At 46.5% G+C, this 20337-nt stretch overlaps 2 protein-coding genes and 1 long non-coding RNA gene across 7 annotated transcripts in view; 2 read left to right on the top strand and 1 right to left on the bottom strand.

Annotated features, from left to right (window-relative positions):
• The window catches only part of LOC119117076 (kalirin-like), a 25047-nt gene extending 10339 nt beyond the window's left edge, over window positions 1-14708 (bottom strand). For 2 of the 3 annotated variants that reach the window (XM_037243073.1, XM_037243081.1), the window contains exons 1-39: window positions 14213-14707; window positions 13054-13128; window positions 12869-12983; window positions 12606-12798; window positions 12238-12461; window positions 11771-12089; window positions 11588-11710; window positions 11303-11494; window positions 10705-10836; window positions 10498-10632; window positions 10334-10426; window positions 10094-10216; window positions 9905-10021; window positions 9623-9697; window positions 9436-9558; window positions 9254-9306; window positions 8902-9049; window positions 8658-8827; window positions 8478-8575; window positions 6601-6764; window positions 6377-6496; window positions 6223-6302; window positions 5816-5954; window positions 5213-5347; window positions 4895-5048; window positions 4677-4792; window positions 4336-4458; window positions 3883-4065; window positions 3429-3553; window positions 3119-3185; window positions 2842-2951; window positions 2699-2768; window positions 2191-2280; window positions 1995-2087; window positions 1820-1931; window positions 1449-1639; window positions 1279-1380; window positions 1042-1196; window positions 495-597 (exon numbers count right to left, since the gene is read on the bottom strand). In XM_037243073.1, coding sequence (XP_037098968.1) covers window positions 495-597; window positions 1042-1196; window positions 1279-1380; window positions 1449-1639; window positions 1820-1931; window positions 1995-2087; window positions 2191-2280; window positions 2699-2768; window positions 2842-2951; window positions 3119-3185; window positions 3429-3553; window positions 3883-4065; window positions 4336-4458; window positions 4677-4792; window positions 4895-5048; window positions 5213-5347; window positions 5816-5954; window positions 6223-6302; window positions 6377-6496; window positions 6601-6764; window positions 8478-8575; window positions 8658-8827; window positions 8902-9049; window positions 9254-9306; window positions 9436-9558; window positions 9623-9697; window positions 9905-10021; window positions 10094-10216; window positions 10334-10426; window positions 10498-10632; window positions 10705-10836; window positions 11303-11494; window positions 11588-11710; window positions 11771-12089; window positions 12238-12461; window positions 12606-12798; window positions 12869-12983; window positions 13054-13128; window positions 14213-14267 — 4995 coding nt within the window. In that variant the 5' untranslated portion in view covers window positions 14268-14707. Of the gene's footprint in view, window positions 1-494; window positions 598-1041; window positions 1197-1278; window positions 1381-1448; window positions 1640-1819; window positions 1932-1994; window positions 2088-2190; window positions 2281-2698; window positions 2769-2841; window positions 2952-3118; window positions 3186-3428; window positions 3554-3882; window positions 4066-4335; window positions 4459-4676; window positions 4793-4894; window positions 5049-5212; window positions 5348-5815; window positions 5955-6222; window positions 6303-6376; window positions 6497-6600; window positions 6765-8477; window positions 8576-8657; window positions 8828-8901; window positions 9050-9253; window positions 9307-9435; window positions 9559-9622; window positions 9698-9904; window positions 10022-10093; window positions 10217-10333; window positions 10427-10497; window positions 10633-10704; window positions 10837-11302; window positions 11495-11587; window positions 11711-11770; window positions 12090-12237; window positions 12462-12605; window positions 12799-12868; window positions 12984-13053; window positions 13129-14212 lie in introns of all 3 variants that reach the window. The other variant, XM_037243090.1, reaches the window with a different exon arrangement.
• On the top strand, window positions 8723-11526 carry LOC119117155. The gene is made up of 5 exons (XR_005096433.1): window positions 8723-8831; window positions 8923-9712; window positions 9890-10012; window positions 10470-10646; window positions 10758-11526. It is a non-coding gene; the product is annotated as an uncharacterized LOC119117155 (long non-coding RNA).
• iqcb1 (IQ motif containing B1) lies at window positions 12734-20337 on the top strand. Of its 3 annotated transcripts, none has more exons than XM_037243118.1 (14): window positions 12734-12842; window positions 16334-16502; window positions 16612-16729; window positions 16804-16879; window positions 17009-17108; window positions 17230-17396; window positions 17650-17744; window positions 17813-17931; window positions 18086-18152; window positions 18231-18306; window positions 18845-19005; window positions 19403-19540; window positions 19657-19813; window positions 20040-20337. In XM_037243118.1, the coding sequence occupies exons 3-14, from the start codon at window positions 16682-16684 to the stop codon at window positions 20246-20248; spliced, it is 1413 nt and encodes a 470-aa protein (XP_037099013.1). In that variant the 5' UTR covers window positions 12734-12842; window positions 16334-16502; window positions 16612-16681; the 3' UTR covers window positions 20249-20337. The 3 variants fall into 3 exon arrangements, 2 of the variants coding, with proteins under 2 accessions (XP_037099013.1, XP_037098999.1); XR_005096421.1 differs by lacking the exon at window positions 12734-12842 and adding an exon at window positions 15517-15842 and having other exon boundaries at window positions 19403-19574; window positions 20040-20181; XM_037243104.1 differs by lacking the exon at window positions 12734-12842 and adding an exon at window positions 15518-15842.

Genomic DNA, 20337 nt, shown 5'->3' with positions numbered 1-20337 from the left:
GTGAAACATGTGCCTTGGCTCAATAAAGCCGGGGAAACACTGTCATAGTGGTTGTGTAATGCCCCCGCTTGCCCCGCCCACCAAACACGACCTGCATTAAATTGGTCGCTAGTAATTAAAAAAAAAAGGCTTGGGGCCACTGATCCCCAAGTGAAGTACAAATTCAGAATCTGGCTGGCATTATGTCAAAAGAGAATATCCTTAGAATTGCTGAAAATTTGTCAGCAATAATGAGCCTCTTTATGCACTCATACTACAACTAATAATAATCAAAAGATTTGATGTAAGCTGAAATAAGCTCACTGTCACATAAAGAAATAAACCTACCTCTCAACGACGTGAAGTTTTCTCAAACAGTGAGACCATGAAGGGAGGAAACCCCCTCGCACACAAACATATACACGCACACACACATGTATGCACACACCCAGCTGCAGCAGCGGTGAGGTCATTCCACGCACGCCTCTCGCTCAGTGTTTGTGAGTGAGCAATACCTTGTCGCTGTCTGCAGTGTTTTGGGATGTTCGGGAGGCGATGGAGACAGTGTCGGGCTGACTGCTGGCGTCACCCAAGCTGTCGGCGTCCTCGCTGGTCTCTCTGTTAAATGGGAAGCGCAAAAATGCTTTAAATCAGAAGTTCTCAAAGGGTAGAAAGCAGACGCCCTGTTTATTTGAACTATTTTAGAATGGGTAAACTGGTCTCTAAGCTAAGCTTTAAGAAGTTCAAAAGTCAGTCAGGCTTCTGTTTATAGTGTCGTGCGCCACTTTAGAAATCATTTACGAGGTGTTCTCCGACTCTGAATTTTCACTTTAGCTTAGTTAGCATGGATTCTGAGTTGATGATTACTACTCTGTCTTGTTTCTGAAGAACCCTTAGACTACTGGGTGTTAATATTGTTCATTGCGGTGGTACTTGGTCGAAGACGTCTGTGGACCCCCCACTGCCGTAAAGGTTTGTGAATGCGCTAAATTGTTAATGGAGATGGGCATACTGATCAATTAATTGAGGTCAACATGGACCGCCTGTCAAATGCATGCTGACCTGCGTGTGATGCTGCGTTGTCGCCCAAGAGTCAGATTGGGGGTTTTCGGAAGGGGGATGGGCTCCCTAAGAGCACCCCGCAGGTGACCTCGCCTCTCCTGGATCACCTGGCGAATGCTGCGGACCCACTCCTGCTTCAGTTCCAAGGAAGATGCCTAGCAGAAAAGCACGTGACAGGTTGAAGCACACCGAAACACACCGCCATTGAAAAAGCCAACCAATAGACTGATCGTTTACCTTCAGAACCGTCTTGTTGTCCGAAGTTGGCGTCCTGCCAACCCAAAGTGCAAACTTACAAGGATCCCCTTCGATGTGTTCAGTCACACCAAGTTCCGATGTCTGACGTGAAGCGACAAAATAGAGTCGTTAGCAGAAGTCCAGCTGTCTGGCTAACAAGCAAGTGTTACCCTCAAGCGGCTCTTGTAAAGATATTTGGTGCGTCCTGATGAATCTTTCATTTCCTTGCTAAAGATGAGTGAAAGCTCAAACAGGAAGAGGTGTCGGTCACGTCCCTTCCTGATGAGGGACTTTGGTTCCCAAACGAGAAAGGAGTCTTGCAGCAGGAGCTCACCTTGCACCTCAAGACCCTCTTCAAGACCTAATAATGACATGTCATTGTTATTCCTTTACAAGCTGGCCAATGAACTTGCAATCAATCCTTTTGCCATTCTTACAACAAAATAGCTTTATATTCAAATTCCCAAAATTGAACACTACTTCAATTCCTCAGAGAATTGAGATCATTATTCCAGTAAACAGATCTTAGGAACATTGTTACCTTCTAGCATGCTAACATGCATAGCATCGTTAGCTCTTTTCGGTACACTCAGCATGACGTCCAAGCCTTCTTTGATCTCACCCTTTCCTTCTTCGCAGCATGCTAACAATTCCTGCAAAAATGAACGCGCGTCAATGAAGCCAATTGTCAGTTACACCGTGTGTCACCAGCTCACCTTCAACAGTAGTTGATACTTTGTGATCCTCTGAACGGGTTTGATGAGCGCTGACGAGATGGAGTTGGTGAGCCCGTGTCTCCTCTGGACCTCCTGCAAAATCAACCAGCTCGAGTGTAATAACCCTATCGGAAAGTCAAACTGTTGGATCTGGAGACCTGTTGGATGTATTTTTTATTTTTTTTAAAGACATTACCTCAAAGAAGCCAACACCATGCTGCTGGATCAGTAAGCTGGAGTCTGGCTTGTTCCTGCAATAGGTCACGTACATGTGGAACTTGTCAGCCTAAAAGGAGGAACACAAACGCACTTAAGGGGTGTTCAAACACGATTCTCAAGGGGCCGCTGTCCTGCATGTTTTACAGTAGACGTCTTTTTCGTCCGACACGCCTGATTCAAATGATCGGGATCGTTATGCAGTGATTTCCTTAAAATTGCATGAAATTAATGGCAATGTTGTATTCTTCCAATTTCTATTTTCGAGTTCCTGATCGTAAAATGTCCACAATTGAGTGGTCGATACTTGTATCATGAGTACAGATACCTTAAAGTAAGGCTGGTATCGGCACTGATACTGATAGCTGGTGTCGATACTAACCCTGGATGAGGGAGACATGCAAAGCAGGCAGGACAGCTGCCCTCGAGGACTTAAAGGTGGGATGCATGATCAAGAAATGTTGTACTATCAAAGTGAATTTGGTTACCCAGGTGACAAAACAATGTCCCACATCTTCCGGAAGTTGCTCGTAGTTTTCCAGCTCTTTCAGGAAAATACTAGAACAGACATCATTGCATATTGCACTCAACCACACGGACACGGACATGTTCTTCTGTACTAATTTTGTACCTGTTATGGAACTCGTAGATATCCTGGATGTTCCCGAACACCACATCATCCCTGTTGCTAAGACCAGATGGGACGTCCTCAGAGCCGCTCGTCATCTCCCACATGTATGTCTGCAGCATGTCAGGTCACATGTTGCGCTAGTATTAGCACTTTACTTTAGTAGAATACTTAAATACATTTTAGAGTCTGTAGTTGTTTTCTTTTTTTACCTGTGTTTAATTGAATGAGTTGAATCAGACAATGTGAGTGCTTGGACAGGATTTGGATTGCGTAATACCTCAATGCATTCTTGAAGGTCTCTAACGTAGACTCTCTCCGTCTGCAGCAGCTCCGCCATGATGTACCTGCAGCCCACAAGTGTCAGCGGACATTATGTACGACGGTGTACAATGCGTCTTGTATTTTTACGGCAAGTACCACATTAAAAAAGTACTTAAGTACCACCATCATGACTGGCATTAGATTACAGTAGCATAGTTGGCATAAATTTTCATTTAATTTATTCCTAGAAATTTCATTTAATATTATTGCAAGCAAGATTTAATGTAACATTTTAAGTATAACTGCACTAACACTTAGTTACTCACTCTTTCTTGCGGGCTGAGCGTCTCTTCTCATCGCTGACCTGGTGGCTGGGATCTGACAGATTGACTTCCGGGTCAGAGTCAGACAGACTGCTGGGAATTAGCTCGAGCTCCAAGTCCTTGTTGTCCTAATGGGAGGAGAAAACCCTTTTAATGTTATCCATCCAGCTAACACGTCCCCATTGGGGTTGCGAGTGTGCTAGAGGCCAATCTGAGCTGAATTTGGGCGAGAGGCAAAGTACACCCTTGACTGGTCGCCACCCAATCGCACAGTACATATAGACATAATGATACATTATTTGGAGTCAATAGATCATAATTTTCAAACTAAGTAGGTAAAAGTGTATAAATGCGGCCAAGTAGGTGTGAATCACTGCTTTAACGATTATGCATGTCTTTCTAGGGTAATAACAGACAAAAATTATTACAATGAAAATGCTTCTGACACGGATGGTACCTGTGAGCAGCCTCCAAGCGCCGTCTCCAGCAGGTGGCGATACTGGCCCATCCTGACGGTGAAGTCCCGGTACCGTTTATCCACGGCGGAAACACACCGACGAAGCTCCAGGCGATGGGCGTGGCCTTTAGTCAGCATGCTCTCAGCCAATTGGATGAGCAAGTGAACCTTCTCCTGTGTGTGCTGAGGACATGACGGACAGAGTCGGAGATTGAATGCCATCATCTTTGACAGTAAGCACACGCAGAGCTGATTTACAAGACATGCACACAGTTCCATATCACTCAGGTATACTGACAGTATTTAATATTATTGTAAGAGTAAAGGCGGTAAAAAGTTAAATACAACTGAACTGTGCTCAGGTAGTGATTCTCTCACATACCACTAGGGTGAGCCCACATACCTGGGCAAGGCCTGTAAACATGTTCATGTTAGCTCGATGCACACTTTTACCTTGGCCGAAACACAAAACTGCCGGTGCTGGTTCAGCAGCTCCTGCGTCTCCGTTGCCGTTGCGCCCGGTGATGTGTGTGTGGCCAGGTAGTGGTCTCCAGTCTGTGCCAACCAATCCAGAGCCTGTCAAGTCCAGGAGAATTTTACTTAAATAAATAACAAAGTCAAGTTCTTGCGAGATCTTTTAAAATATTTTAACTTTTGTGCATTTTGGTTCACTTCAGTCAAAGTTATCAAATTTTGTTGTGGTAGAAAAACATATTACAACCAGAACAGTATGTGAGGATTTATCATTTTGATACAGTTACATTATCATCAACACAATCAATGATGTTAAATACCTGCTGTGTGTGGTTCTGAAACATGACATACTGCTGGCACTGGTCCAGTCGGCGCTTCTTTAATGTCCAAAAATGAAGAACTCTGTTTTCTCTTTGAAGCAACTCACTGAGAATACCTGCACACACATATACAGGCGAAGGATCAGCTCCTTGTTTTCTGGCTCTCCCTTACATCTTGACTTCACATGATGTGTGTGTGTGTGTTGGGTCCACGTCACCTTTGACCTGTTGCTCTGGTACCCGTGAGTGCCCAGTCACCTCACTGACCCCCGACACTGTGACATTGTGGCCAGAAATGTTGGCCATGGTGACGCTGTTGCGGTGGATGTACTTGAGGAAAACTTCCGCATTCCGTCTCGCGAGCGTGCAGGCCTGTTTCCATAGTAACAAGAAAATGAAGGCCTTTTCATTGCGGCTGGCAATAGGACATGATATTAGCGGTTCTTAAAGTTTTGGGGCCCAGATGAGAATACAGAGGGATGAGAAAAGAATACAAATGTATTATTCATTATTTTGTAGCTGGCTTGAAACAACACCTTGAGAAAGGCCTCCTTTTGCTCCATGTGTTTGTTAATGAGAGGCAGGAGATGCTCAGGCTGTCTGTCTCCGCCCCCGCACCAGTCCTCCTCCCTGCGGTACTCCTGCTCCAGACTCTCCAGCACACCGCATACCTGCATATTCAAGAGGGGCACTTTAGGACATGATTCAGGATTCACTCTTATACACACTACTGAAACGCTTCCATTATTTATGTCCGTTCTTCTGTAGTTTTGCACAGGGGGGCTGGACAAAACTTGCAAGAAGTATTTTTTTTTTTTGTAAAAATGGTAGACATTTAAAAAAAAAAAGAACAAATAACGTGCAATTTCTTTGCTTTTTCTGGTCAACCCCTTTTGGCGACCTTGCCTATATGCTTTATAGAACACTTATGGTTTTTAGGTTGAAACAAGAAAATGCATTTGCCACAATTTTTTGATGATGATCCTTGGTTGACCTTCTGCACTTGATGTCCCCAAAATTTCAATCAATCAGTCAAAATTTCAGCCAAGATTCTAGTAAGGTGCATGGTAACATTAACCAAGTATTTGTACTTCATTACTTACCACCACTGATTGGCAGGAGGTCAAAGTTGCGCTTACCTGTTGCGAAGTTCGGTAGAAGGCAGCAGAAGCGTTGACAAGTTTGAGTCGGTCCTCGATCCGCAGCATGAGCGTTTGCCAGTGGAGCGCCACCGTCTGTGCACAGGACCTCACTGCATCTGGATCATAATGGCCTGACCTAGATAAGGGGTCGAGTTTTGGATGAAGCAAACATACAAGTGGCACAACCCAAAGATATGATTGATATTATTGTCCGTTAAATTGATATGAACCACTGAATACAAAATCAGAAAGGAGCAAATATTTATAATATTCATCCGAGTAGCACCAAGGGACTGGTGGCAGTGAAGGAAGGCAACAGTGCAAAGTGATGCTACATCTTCATCGTCAGACTCTTATGCACAACAGAAAAGATTTAGTAATTCACCGTACGTGTGTGGACTAACCTGACTAGCAGTTCTGCTCTTTGCTGTAGAGCCAGAGCCACCTGGTGGGTCCTCTGCAGAGAGTCAGCATGGAGGAGAGCCTGGACATAACACATGTTAGATGTTCCCCCAGTGGAGATGCTTCGTCTTCAGTTGTATGCGTGTCTGTAGTAACCTCTATGGCCTGTTGGAGGCGCTCATGTTCCCTCTGCAGCTGCTCAGCTTCTGACAAACAGCTGGAGTTGAGCATGCAGGATGACAACATGACCTCACCCTCCGTGATCCAACCCAGCACCTGACCAATGCACATGAATCAGAACCAAAGGTGTGTCGATTGCACAATCGGCCTGCGGATGTGCACGTGTGACCCATTGTGGTCTGCCAGTGTGTGTGTGTTACCTGTTTGACCTGGTTCTGCAGGTGTCGAAGTTGCAGGTTCTGTTCAAGGTGTGTGTGAGTGTGATCTGCAATCTGCTGCAGTTCCTTCTGTTTGTCCAGCATCAGGCGTTGCAGCTCCTCCACCTGAGAAGAGAGATCGGCCTCCACCTCTGACAGCTCAATTCCTGAGACACACAAATGCACACACACACACACACACACACACAGAAACACATGTGCATGTCAGAAAATAGATGGCATCAATGAGATTCAAGCACATTACAGTAAATGTGCAATCTCTAATCATTTGCTTAATGTCCGTGTGTGTTTGTGTGCGTGTGTGTGTGTATCCATGACAAAGTCAATGAGCCGGTTTCCATGGGGACCAGCTGAGTGCAGTTTCCATGGCGACCACATCCCCCTTTCTCCCTCCCCCATTATCCTCCTCTGCCCCCCCCCCCCCCCCTTAAATCATCTGTATGTTACTGAACCAGGCGGACTTACATCAGCCACTCGATATTGCTGTATCATATTCTACTCTAGCCCATTTTGTTCCATATATAGTAGCCTCCACAATGGTACTACTGTTAATGGCGTCAAATGGATGAATTACTGCAAGTGTCTGCAGGCTCCAAAGTGAAGTTAAATCTCACCCTCACCTCAGTAACTAACCTGTGTCACCCTGAAAGTGACACCACTCAAGTGAAGCCTGCAATTTTGACAAACATCCATCCATTTTCTTCTCCGTATCTGGGTGTAGATGGCGGGTTGCAGCAATTGAAGCCGGAAATCCCAGACTTCGCTGTCCCTGGCCTCCTCTTGCAGTTCTACCAGGGGGGAACACTGAGGCATTTCCAGCTGTGAGACAAAGTCCCGGCTCCTGCCATAAATCTGCGCCAAGGTGGAGACGCAGTTGGTACATTTTGCCTTTCTAACTGAAAACCAAGGCCTCCCAATTTGTGGACCTGTTTCTAATTCCCGTAGCATCACACTAAGGTGAGTAAATCCCTAACACTGAAGGTCATAGGCAAAGTACCACCTTGCAAAGTCCACAAGACCTTAGGTAGCATGCGTACTCCTGGAGCAACAGACGACCGAAAACCCTTTTGATTTTCCACTCCAGGCACTTTCATGCTACGGTAAATGTTAAATGGACTGTATTTATATAGCGCTTTATCTACACCGTATGGTGCCCAAAGCAATGACTCACATTCCCCCATTCAGTTGTATAGCTGTGGTTAAAATTATGCTAATATTATTACCAACATTGTCTAATAAGAATAATAAAAAATGAGTTCCCGCTGTCAGGTGTTGCCATAGCAATTCACTCACGTGATATGTTTGACACCGTTTTTGTTGCTCTTCACGATGCAACCCAGCCATTTCTATAGCAGCTTGGGACCTTTTTTGAGATGTTACGATTGATTCACTCCGACCAGGATTTGAAGCCAAAATTCTATGTTCAAGGTCAGGAATAATAACCTAATGAGCCATCCAGCCATTAAATTTAGTACACAACCAAAATGGCAACCTGAACTCTTCAGCGTGCCCAAATTCAATCTTCAACCCAATCTCCAGGGTCAAAATAATGAACTCAACCTTGGGTAAAAGGAACCAAATCTCAAACGAGGAAAAGCACCCAACAATTTTAGCGCGCAGTCCGTCGAAGAGCAAAATTTCCTAATAGTCCAAATGTGGCAGATTTCATCAGAAGCCGCAAAGATTTTATCCATCCTTCATCATAGCTCCAAGGTAACATAACATTTTAAGGAAGTGAGTTCTCAAAACCTACTAAGAACCTCTGGATGAATCAATCAGCCAGATTCCTTGGTCCGTTTTGTTGTCTCTATTTCTCAAACGATTACAGCTTGTGTTTGGTCTGCAGCCGCGTGACTGACCTGTTGACTTGACCTCGGTGATATACTGCTGAAGGTCATGACCCTGCTGGACCACCTCATAGGTCATGTTGTTCACAGCGAGCCTCCGTTCCATGTGCCTGAAGATCAATCAATCCAAGACTGGAATATCAGTCTCAAGCAGACATGTTTTCCTCTTTAACATGACAACTTAGCGTCCACCTGTGAATGCGTTGCTGTGCTAATGTAAGTGCCTCTGGGCTAGCTTCGGCTAGCCGCGACGGCCCGAGTGCTTGCTTGTCTTGGTTTGCGTCAGATAGCCGCTTCTCGGCAGAAAGGTCCTGGGATTGTTTCTGGAGCTCCTGCTTCCAAGCATCCATCTCGCCGGTTACCTTGGTAACAGCGCATGCACCTTAAACAATCACTGGCAGCTTTGAAGGGCATTTTGGAACGTCACAAAATTTACCTCCAGTATGCACTGTTTCAGGATACGCAGCTGCAGGTAAACATCCAATCGGATCTTCCTCTGATGGAAAACATCCTCCAATTGAACATGGAACTCCTCCAGTTGCTGTAGCACCGACTCCACGTGGGCCACAGAGCTGCCCTGGGGCCTAAAACCAATGCACACGACATTAACTTTGTAATCCACCTTTAGCAGTCACTTTCATGCACTGAGCTGAAAACAATTCAACACAAGTACGAAACAAACACATGACGAAGAACACTCAATTGAACCCAGCCTTCTTATCGAGGGAATTAGGTGGCCCAACCATGCAGCAATGGGGACGCGACTCGAATGCATCCAGACTCTCTACCTGAGTTGCAGGATGAGGTCTTCCCCTTCTCTGATGACACTCATCGCAGCCTCCTGCGGGTCGGGGTTAGAAGCCGGGTTAATGTGATGGTTAGAAGTCGGGGTCAGAGGTGGAAGCGATGTCGGGCTTTTGTGAGAGGGTTAGTGATTAGGTGTGAGATCAGACACACAGTAAGCCATCACCTGTGTGTTGGCCTGCTGCTGTTGTTGCTGACTCATCAGCGTCTGCAGAGCTTCCACCGATTCAGAACCGACGCAGAGGTCAGCCGAGAGCTGCTTCTGGAGTCCTTCCATCCACGACGACAGCTGTGCGTGGGATTGGTGTGGAGATCAGGTTCGGGTTTTGTCAGTGGCATCCTGCGGACGCTACCTCTTTGGTGTGTGTGTAGAAGGACACAGCCAAGTCGAGCAGCATCTTCCTTTGTTCCACTTTCTGAATGAACGCCTGCAGAAAGACACAGTATGTCACCTGTTTATCTCTCCAGATCAATAATCTTAGAAATGTATGCAATTCCTTTGAGTTACACATGAAAGTCGTCCAATTTATTCTGTACAATTTGTTCCACTTGTCTAATCACGGCATTCCGATTAATATCGTGTTTGCGAAGTACATATGTCATAAGATTTTCATGTCCAGGAGCCGGTGGGTCACCTGCATGCGGAGCTCCAAGTCTCGAGCCGCCTGGTAGATCTCTTCTTCCTCACACTCACCGGACTGAGCCAGTTGGTCAGCTGCTTCCAGAAGCTTCTCTGCGTTGGTGTAAGTGTTCTAACGCACATACACAGCAATTACATGTGCACACTGAGCATGTCACACATATGTAATGGCAGCTGCACTCACCTGAGCCACTTGCTGGAAGTCATTGTGACGTTTTTGAAGTGCTCGCGCTCGATGCAGAGTCTTCCCAACACCACTGTGTTTGTTGAGGAAAACCTCGCCGTGCTGCTCCACCCAGTCCAACACCTACCACGGTTGGAGGGAGATACGGACAGATAGATCGAGACAATATTGTGAGACGAAAAGGATTGCAAACCAGGAAATAGGCAGGTCCCATCATTTCAGTTAACGCGCGCATTGCACCTGTCTGACATCTTGTTGAAACACACAGAGCTGAAGGCGCTGGTGGAGGCGGAGCTTGCGGTGTTGCCACGCATTCTCCAGGTCATGGTGAGCCTGAAAGAGAGTTCAGTTCATCAACACCTGTCCATCTCTTCAGGAATAGCGAGAGTCCAAGTGAGCTGTACCTGCATGACCTGGTGCAGAACTCCCATGATGCCGTGTGTGGTGGCAGTCAAGTCTGGTTTCGATGACGAATCATTGTTGTCAGTCACCGTGCTCCGATTTAGGACGTCCAGCAAGGCTTTGCCGCTCTCGCTCACCTACACATAAACAGGTGAGCAGAAAAACAAACACATGTCCAGACTGACACACTGACAAAGATGGTGGGTCACCTGTGTGTAGTTGGCAGAGATCTCCTCATTCAGTTCCTGGTGTTTTTTTACAGCTTCCTCGAGCTCAGTTGTCGCCAGTGGCAGCGATGCCTCGACATAGTTCTGAAGCCACTCCTCTGTTTTGTGGAGAAACTGCATACAACCAGGTGGGAGGACAGAAAACAAAAGCTATGAAGGTGAACAGTAATCTCCCGCCTCTTTGCAGTTTGCTATTTACAAACATGAGGGTTTTTTTTCTGTGGAACCTATCCTTAGCTATTTGCTCTAAAATACCACAAAATGGTGTCAAAGCCTTGGTCCCCAAGAGAGTTACTCATCTATTTAAAGCAACCACGTGGCTTCGACTGAGGAACATCAGCTTAGCTTGATGCTTAAAAACTATTTAAAACAGAAGTACTATTCTTCTTTGCATCATACTGCCTCCCGGTGGCCAAGCTTGGCACGCCAGAAGGAGCAGCACAATGAAATATTTTTTTGGTCGCGCACACATTCACACCGTTATATGCGGGAATCAAACTCACGGCGTTGGCACACAAGACAGGCAAGTGTACCCCGACACCATCAGCGACTCTCAATAGCACAATGAAAGACTACTGACCTGCTCTGCGCCTTGGTGGAAGCCAGTTGCCATGGCTAAAGTGTTGCTACGCTCTTCCAGAGCTGTGGTCAACAGCTTCCAGGCTTCTTGTAGCTGTGAGGACACCGTGGCAATTCTCTCTGCCCCAAAGTGACCAGCCTCTGCAAGCCTAGCTGCCACAGTAACAACACTGTCCACATTTACACTCCCGTTCTATACACACACACACACACACACGCACACACGGAAAACGACATCAGCAAAGGGTGCGACAGTCAAAGACAACTGCTGAGTGACTTCACATACCATCACATTGGAGGTGAAGTGCTGATGTTGCGATTGCAAGTCAACGGCATGCTGGTGGTTCTGGCCGACTTCCACCAGAGTCTGCATGAACAACTCCTTACTGTGGGCGATCCACTCAGACATCTGTGGGGGGCAAGATTTGACATGAGTCACGCTTCATGATTTGTGGACGCTCCGGCTCACCTTGTTGGCGTCCTGCTCAAAGAGGTGTAACTGCAGTGCCTGGTCCAGGTGGAGTTTCCTGTCGCTCCAACTCTGCAGCAGGTGACTGCGAGCCACTTGCAGACGGTCTAGTAGAGAGGAAACCTTTGGCGCCACGCTCTGGAAGTCAGCCCCGCCTGACAGCCAACTGCCGTGGCTCCCGCCGGCGCTCTCGTTGGAGGTGTCGCCGTGGGAGGGGCCCACGCGCATGCGCTGGAGCAAGCTCTTCCCCTCTCGATCGAGGGCGTCAACCGGCGCTGTGGCGATGGTGTTTCGGAGACGATTGTGTTCTTCCAGTATTCTGGAGGGAAGAAAGGGTTACCGTCAGCAATCAATTAAGTCGCAGTAGCATCTGATGCTCTTGCTGAAACGTTCCCTCCACCCTGTCTTTGTCCTTTTGACACGTACTGGCAAGCTTTAGACAGCTAATCAATAAGTGGGACCCTCACTTGCGGGATTCATCCACATCCTGCGGTTCTGGTAAGCTGTTCAGGCCGACTTCCAGCTGATCCAATTGGTTCAACAGTTGTGTGGCGGCCCCTGAAAACTCCTCCAGACCCAGACGTAGCTCGGTCCACTCCACATGATCATACTCCAATGAGCCACCGAGGTCAGACGTTAACTGAGAAGGGTCAACCAACCGGGACAGACCTTCGACGGACACTAGACTGGTCTGAAGAAATAATAGTGGATTCGGAACATGCTTTAGTAGGAATGGATTTACATTAGTAGAAGTTGTGAGTTAAAAGAAAAAACTAAATTCTTGGAACTTCATGGCATTAGTACGAATATAGAAAAGTAAAAAGTGGTATAGTACCTCAAAGCTGAGCTTGGCACTGCCCAAATTGGTCTTGTGTTTCTGCCAAAAGGTATCAGGCTTGATTAGCAGTGCCGTGTGGATGTTGGAGGAAAAGGATTCCTGCAGAGTACGTAACACCGGCTTCACGCTGTCCCACTTACTACCACGCATGTCCACTACCACTGTGAACCCTCGTGCACGCACGTCCTCACTGAGACAGAGAGAGACGGTCAACAGGGACGGACAGACATGCAGGTAGGTGTGAAGACAAACAAGCACACCTAGGTATGGTTGACAGGTACGTAACCAGTCGGCTTAGATCTTCCTGTTTTATTCGTTCATGGTTGGTCCTGGCTGGGAAGGTCAGGATCGGACCTCCTCGTTTGTCTCGGCCACCTGGACATTTAAACCGGGTCAAGATCAGGACCAAACCAGAATGTCACCGTGCTCTCGGAGTGAACGTTACCTGACACAAAGGCCACTTTCTCTCTGAGCACTGTCAGCACGTCGACTGCTCGGACACACTCTGCTTTACTGGACCCTGCAATTCCGAGACATATTGTTAGCGGCCCTGCAGACGTTAGAGAACTAAACGCCTCTTTGCCCTGGTCCATACTGGACTCTGTGGCTGACATTAGAGCAGTCCAACTTGATTATCAGTGTGGGAGCTTGACTAAGTGACTCATCATGAACGAGGTTTGCAGCATGGATGCTTCTTTGAGGCACAACCATCAAAACACTCAATTAGCAACCCGAGTGATCCATCAATTGTCAGCTTGCGCAGGAGACAGAAGATCAGTGAGGGATGCACGTACACAAACACGCAAACTCAGTGACGATCCCAAAATAACTGTGTTGTGGAGGGCTTCAGAGAAAGTTGCTCTAACTGTCAGGAGTCATTAGCCTGATTACACAACCATCATGAAAATGTCTCACGCTGACTTGGATGTGGCCGTTAGCTGCTTGAATAGTCATCCATCCATTTTCCATTCCGCTTGTTCTCGTTAGGGTCGTCATGGGTGAGCTGAGCCTGGCTCGGGCGACTTTGGGTGAGAGGTGGTGTAAACACCTTTCGTAGAAAACACAACCACTCACACTCGCATTCACACGTCGTAATGAACATGCATGATTTGAAACGTGGGAGGAAGACTGAGGATATGGAGAAAACCCATGCAAAAGGAGAGCTTGCAAACTCCACACAGGGAGGGCAGAGCCTGTATTGAAGCCCCCAACCTCAGTACCGTGACTCTTATGAGCTTGCCGTCGCTGCTTTGACAAAATGATACGACCAAACATTCCATATCCAAGGTTCCGCTCAAACGTGATGATTAGAACCATCCCCATGAAGATCAATGAAGGAGTCCCCATTACATCACCCCAAAGTCGTTTGCAGTTGCTATAATATGATATGTAAGACGAGTAGCCAATCAGAGAGCAGCACTCCCATTGGCTTTGGAGTAGAAAAACTCGTAAATGGACATGTGACCAAATACCTATAGCATCGACTGCACGGTGCTCTGAGCGTGCCCCCCGCACACACGCGCGTGCACATCGTCCTAGTCAATGGGGGTATGTGAAGGCATCATGGCGATAAAGCAGTTCGCGCGCACGCTCACACGCCCTACCTGCCGTAGCCAGGCCGTCCGGGCCCGTTTCTCCTGCTCCATCCACCGTATTCATCCTCCTGCCTACTCCTGCTCCTCCTCCTTCTCTCCTCCACCTCCTCGGGCTCGCTCCTCTGTAATGTATCGTTGGTTGCCTCCTCCCCTGCCTACCCGTCCATACCCGCGGCTTCACATCAGATAGGGCTCCCGAACTAAGCTAATATTAGTCCGCCGTAAGGGACGGATGCGTTCCCCTCCTCCCGGTAACGATCAGTGTTGGTCAGTGATGGTGCATCCTCCACGTTCAGTCTCAACAGTCCTCCTCCTCTTCCTTTCTGATGCTGATGGTGATGCTCGCTACGGCGACGCCGCCGCCGCACGGCACTGCATCTCACGCTTCATCGTAAATGCTCGCGTTACCGTTACCCTATGCACGCACCATCACACGAACCGGTATCGAGCCCCCCCCACCCCCCTCCCTCGCCGTTCTCTCTTGATAACCTCGCTCGGTCCGTCACCGAGTGGCCCCAGCGCGCATGCGCGTTTATAGGTGCCGTGCACGAGGGCTGCACCAGCTGCGAGCCCGCGCGCGAACGTTTCGACGTCGGGCAAAGCCGCGTGATTTATTCGAATGCGCTCAATTGTGCACGTGTACAGCTCTTTGTCCTCACTAGTATGACAATTCAGTGACTTTTTGTATTAGTCGAACGACTAGGAAATACACAGATGCAGCTTTGAAAACAATACATTAATGTGTCGAAGTATAAATCCACTATTACATTTGAAATGTTTTTTTCAGTATTTTTCAAATACAATACACAAACACAGGAAGTATGTATACAAAATAAAAAAATATGCACACGCTGTACACAGTGTACTCAAAACTGCAACAAAAAAAGTCACGGTGTGTTGGCCGTCCTTCTTCCTACCTCTACAATATACATTGAAACACATTTGATTAATAACTGATCAATATAAATGCAAATGACATGACTTGTAGCACAATAAAGTGCCTTAGAAGTCAGAGTTCTGTGACTGATGTGGACGTACTCATGACATTTCCCGTTCTTTTCATTAAAAAAATATAAGTATATCAAGTACAGATTGTGTTTAAAAAAATCAAGTCTGATTTACCCTAGATACATCTATCCATCTACAAGATCTATCTAAAAATGGTCTATTTCCATACAGATACTTTTTACCTCTAAATACCTTTCACGATAGACAACTAACATACATTTGTAATAGTTACATTTGCACCGTTTAACAATATGAAGGGAGGGACCGAAAACACTCTGACGTCATCATAAAGCGCCACAAAAAGACCTCTCCAAATTGTCGCAGCGGGGTGACGTCATTGTGTTTACGTTGTTTAGCTCATGTAAACTAGCTCAGCGAAAAGAGCATTTGCATGCGAATGGTATGGCATTTGGGGTCCCTAATGGAGCATTAAAACGGTGCTTACTCAAACCCACTTTGTTTCGTGAAGTGGGTTTATGTTATTAGCACGTTGAGCGTTAAATTCATCGATTACTTACTACAGTTACAATGGAGCGGACTGAGGAGGCAGTAATGCATCTAAAGCGACAAGTGGAGGACTCAAGTCTGAGTCCTGCTGACAGAATCCACCTGCTGAATGACACTTTAAAGCGTGAGACATTTTCTGTCTTCCCATTACTCAGTAATTTTTCTCTGATGCTACAAAGTATGGTACTTTTATGACTGATGTGAAAGTTCCAATGTGACATTTCCAATAGTTGATGATTGGAAATGTCACATTGGCCCTCATTTACCAATTTGTGCACAAAACGAGCGTATGCGTCTAAAAGTGATTCGTCAATATCTTTGTACCTGAATTTGTGTGTATTCTATAAACAAATTTAGAACATTCTCAGACTATGCGTTTGCACCACTAATGAAGGATCAGCTGCTGACAAAATGTCAAAACACATATTTTACCCAAGATGCACAACATATTAAACCAACAGTCATGTATATAAACATTAAATATTAATAATTCTAACAGCGGTTAAATTAACAAGTAAAACAATTACTAATGAGTTGACGAATGTTCTCAAGTGCTTGGATGTGCTTCTGTTATACGTGGGGGAAAAAGTAAATGTTGTCGGCTGTCAAACCCAGGGTTTCTGGACACGGCGACGGCCCAGAAGGATAGCAATGCACGGACCAGAATCACATCTCTTTTGTATCAGAGTGGAATCCTGAGCCACTGTGTCACCCTCCTCACTCTGGGTCCCCAAAGGCTGCAAAGCGTCTGGGGAGCTGCCGTCACGCTGGCCTCCCTTACAAGGCAAGTGCCAAACAACAGGCCAACAACCTTTTCTCTGTTTGTTGTTCTTCACCATAAAATACAGAACGAGGATGTTTGCTTCATCTGACTTTCTGTCTTTTGACTTTAGTTCCTGTTGCGTTGGGGTGGAGCCTGGTGAATTGTCCGAGACTTTTCATAGGCTATTCCTACCATCAGTCATGGATAGCGTCCTGTCTTTGGCCAGTCATCTTGCGATGCGAGCAGAGGTGAGGTGGCACCAACAAGTTTACCTATCGCTGATGCAGGACGTTAAGATGCTGACTGACCTGTGCGGCATCAGTGTGTTTTTCTCTTCAGGAATGTGATGGATTCTGTCAGCTGGCTTCTGAGAGCGCATGCACAGCTCACCGCGCAAGGTGGGTGCCCTCCTATTATTTGCAAACTACTGTAGCATGTACGTTTAAGCCGTTCATTTAAAATGGTTGCTAAAATTTGATGTGACAACTGCAATTGAAATGAATTTAACGACACTTGCATGTTCTTAGTTCTTGGTTCTACCCACTACGAACTCATCCAGGGCTGCGATGAGGTCACTGTGTCACTGCTCTGTATCCACATGTGGATTAATATATGTACGGCAAGCAGGTATCACACGTGCGCTTACGCACGCATGCACAAACGTACACACACACGCACGCACGCAAACAACTTTATCGTTTGTTGTAGAAAATAGCCATCTGAAATACTTTGCGCCTTGTGTGTACAGTGACTTCTTGTCTAGTTTAAGCGACGACGCCATTCGGCTGCTACTCAATGAGGCTGTTTGCCAATTAGCTGTGACCTCTGATGGGGCGCTGGGCGGAGCATCTGTCAGACTCATCCTCCACATGGCCAAGCAACTGCCGCTTCAGCCCTTCCTCTTCAACTTCAAAGGTTGGATGGCAATGTCTGGGCAAACCTCATGAGTTTATCTGCAATCTGTTTGCTCCTGGTTCCCCGGTCCTCCGTTCCCGTTAGTATGTATGACTAAATTTAATTCAGTGTCCATTTCAAATGAAATAGTCTTTTAATGCTCCATTCCGCCGTAGGCATTCAACATGATGGTAACACATTGTTTCTGTTTTACAACGCTGATTTTAGCAAAGCAAGATTCAAAAAGTTCAAGCTTGGCTGTTTGTTTTTGCAGGTTTAGACAGCCTATTAGACAAAGACTGGCGAGGACGGGGCTTTGACAAGGAAGTTGATCAGTTGATTGCATTTATCCAGTCCCAGGAAAAAAGTGTGAGTCACTTGTGAGAGTCGCTCTGTCTCTTCACAAGCTGTCTGTGCTGACATCTCTTCACGTCTAGGCTTTGGCTGACCGTGTGAGAGCGGCGTGTGTGATTCAGGCAGCCTGGAAATCATATGTGACCAGACGTCGAGTCAAGAGTCTTGGCAGAGTGGTTTCTATGCTGCAGCGTCGCTTCAGGTGTGCCATGTGATTAAATAAAGAATGATGCCAACAAGTGTAAACTAATGATTCAAGAAAATCTATTATTCTCCCTGTCCTATTACTTTCTGTATATCTTTTTGAGAGCTGTTAATAACCTGCCTGTGTGTGTGTGTGTTTGTGTGTGTGCCAGGGCTCGCCGACGACAACAACAACAACACAGGGAGGAACAGCGGTTGCAAGAGGAGTTGAATTATCAGGTTAAAATATAGCACTCGCTTAGCATACAACTGCATCAGCCATCACCCAAGATGACTGTGTGTTGTGTGTTTGTGCAGGTCTGTTTGCAACGGCTACAGGGAAGGACAAAGTTCCACCAAAAACAGAGAGAACTGCTTCAGCTCCTACCGCCTGGTACACTTGCGCAATAGGTCGCTTGCACGCAGCTCAGAGCAAAGCATACTGTGAAGTCTTTTTATGGGTTTCAACAACAATCTTCAAAAAGGTTGATAAACCTTCAGTATAGGTTCCCTGTAGGGAACGGGGGGAATTGTGGAAAGAAATTCCAGGAAAAAAATCTGTAAATACCCAAATGTCAATTGAGGGATCAAAGCACATTTCAGGGGTGGCCAGTGCCCTTCGCTTTCCCACCTCTAGCTCTGCCAGTGGTTTCAGCAAACCATAACCCATTTTCCGCTTGTATATTTGGGAGATTTTGGGTTAGGTTGAAGTTTTTGCCCATAATTTATTTGTGGTTAATCAGAACAACTTTCAAAAATAAACAGGCAAGTATTTTAAGTCCCACCACGGCAATCAATTCTTTGTAAAGCAAGTCCCAAATATGGCCACTTAAGTCTGACTCGAGTCAAGTCATGTGACTCGAGCACTTCTGACATACGCAGCCCCCCACATGTAGTCAGTCACACATGTTGTATCTCCTTCCCATGTCCAGACCAGGTGCAGCCGTACCTGCTAGAATGCGAGGTCCGTGCAGCCGTGTTGATTCAGAGCGCCTGGCGAGGCTTTCTAGCCAGACGAAGCATTGACTCGCAGCGACCTGCATTGAAACTCGCACGCACACAGCAGGATGCCGCCAGAACCCTACAGAGAGCTGTATGTCTTGTTTTTATTTCTTTTACACACTCTCTTAAGCACATTCACGGGATACTCAATACCAGTTTTCATAAACCGATACCAGTATGAGTGCTCAATTCTTGGAGTCACGATACAAAGTATCACTATTTTCATACCTGAGATTTATCCCCGAAAAAACAATGACAATTTTAAAGAAAGACATATCACAACGTAGCAATTTTCCTCAAATTTCAAGAAATTAATGGAATTTTATATTCTTTTAATTTCTTGTTCCTGATTGAATACAGCCACAAGGGGTTTCCGACATTGCCCACTGTCATGAGTACTAATACCTTGAAATAAGGCTGGTAACAGCACCTATACCGTGAGTCTGACTGAGATCTAACTGAGTCTGACTAGCTGTGCCATCTTTCAGGTGCGTCGCTTTCTCCAAGAGCGTCGGGCAGCTAAAGTCTTGGCCTCCGGACCTTGCTGGATTGGCCAGAAGGGTTTGACCGATAGCAAGAGGGCAGTGTTGAAGAGACAGGTGGAGGAATATATCCGTGTCCATCCCGTAAGGCACTTTACTTTGAATGACTTTAACACAGGTTCACTGAACAGAAATCTGTGCCACTGCTGAACATGAATGTACTTTTTACATACGATGTATGTATGTGCGTGTTTGTGTAGTCAAGCAGCGTGAGTCGTCAGCAATGTGAACAGCTCCACATCGACGTGCAGTGGCGGCTACAGGCACTGCTGCAACAGGCGGTGCGACAACAGAGGCAGGAGCAGAAAATGGACTCCCTGTTGGCTCACACTCACACTCAGCTGGATCTCCTCAAAGGTTTTTGTTTTGTCTTTTCTGATTGACTCATTGTTTGAAATATATGCACTGATGTCAGGACACATCTGTCATGGCATCAGTATGAGATTGAGATTGATTGGCAAGTTGCCAGTGGCAACCAGCTCAGATTGTTTTCTGCCTTACGCTGGGATTGGCTCCAGCACACCCACGAGCTGGAGTCGAAAAGCGAAATGGAAAAGTCTCAATTTTCTCCCTTCCTCCGCAGATGCCCCACCACTCTCTGCTGTCACGGCGACCGACATCAAGTCTTTTCTGAGCCCTTCCGGTACCATCGCCATTCGTGCCCGTGACGCCCACAATGCCAGGCTACAGGCCAACAGGCTACCCTGGTGGCGGACGCTGGGGGAGAAGACTGCCGAATTTAAACCAGAGGAGGAGATTGAGCTTGGCCTTGGGGGAGTGGACAGCAGCTGAGGAATTGTCCCATTGTGTAACCATCACAGTGGTTATTGTCATTGTTCTGTTGCTATGGTAAATAAATGTGCTATTTTTTTAAATTTTGA

This window comes from Syngnathus acus, chromosome 2 (genome assembly GCF_901709675.1).
Source record: "Syngnathus acus chromosome 2, fSynAcu1.2, whole genome shotgun sequence".
Taxonomy (NCBI): Eukaryota; Metazoa; Chordata; class Actinopteri; order Syngnathiformes; family Syngnathidae; genus Syngnathus; species Syngnathus acus.
Note: the sequence above shows the minus strand (reverse complement) of the source record. Positions and strands in the feature narration are given on the sequence as shown.

Bases quoted from the DNA above. Each gene is read 5' to 3' on its own strand.
- iqcb1 (XM_037243104.1), top strand. From the start codon at position 15,740: ATGGAGCGGACTGAGGAGGCAGTAATGCATCTAAAGCGACAAGTGGAG. The intron at 16,503-16,611 runs GCAAGTGCCAAA...TTTTGACTTTAG, and splicing joins ACGCTGGCCTCCCTTACAAG to TTCCTGTTGCGTTGGGGTGG. The intron at 18,153-18,230 runs GTTAAAATATAG...GTGTTTGTGCAG, and splicing joins AAGAGGAGTTGAATTATCAG to GTCTGTTTGCAACGGCTACA.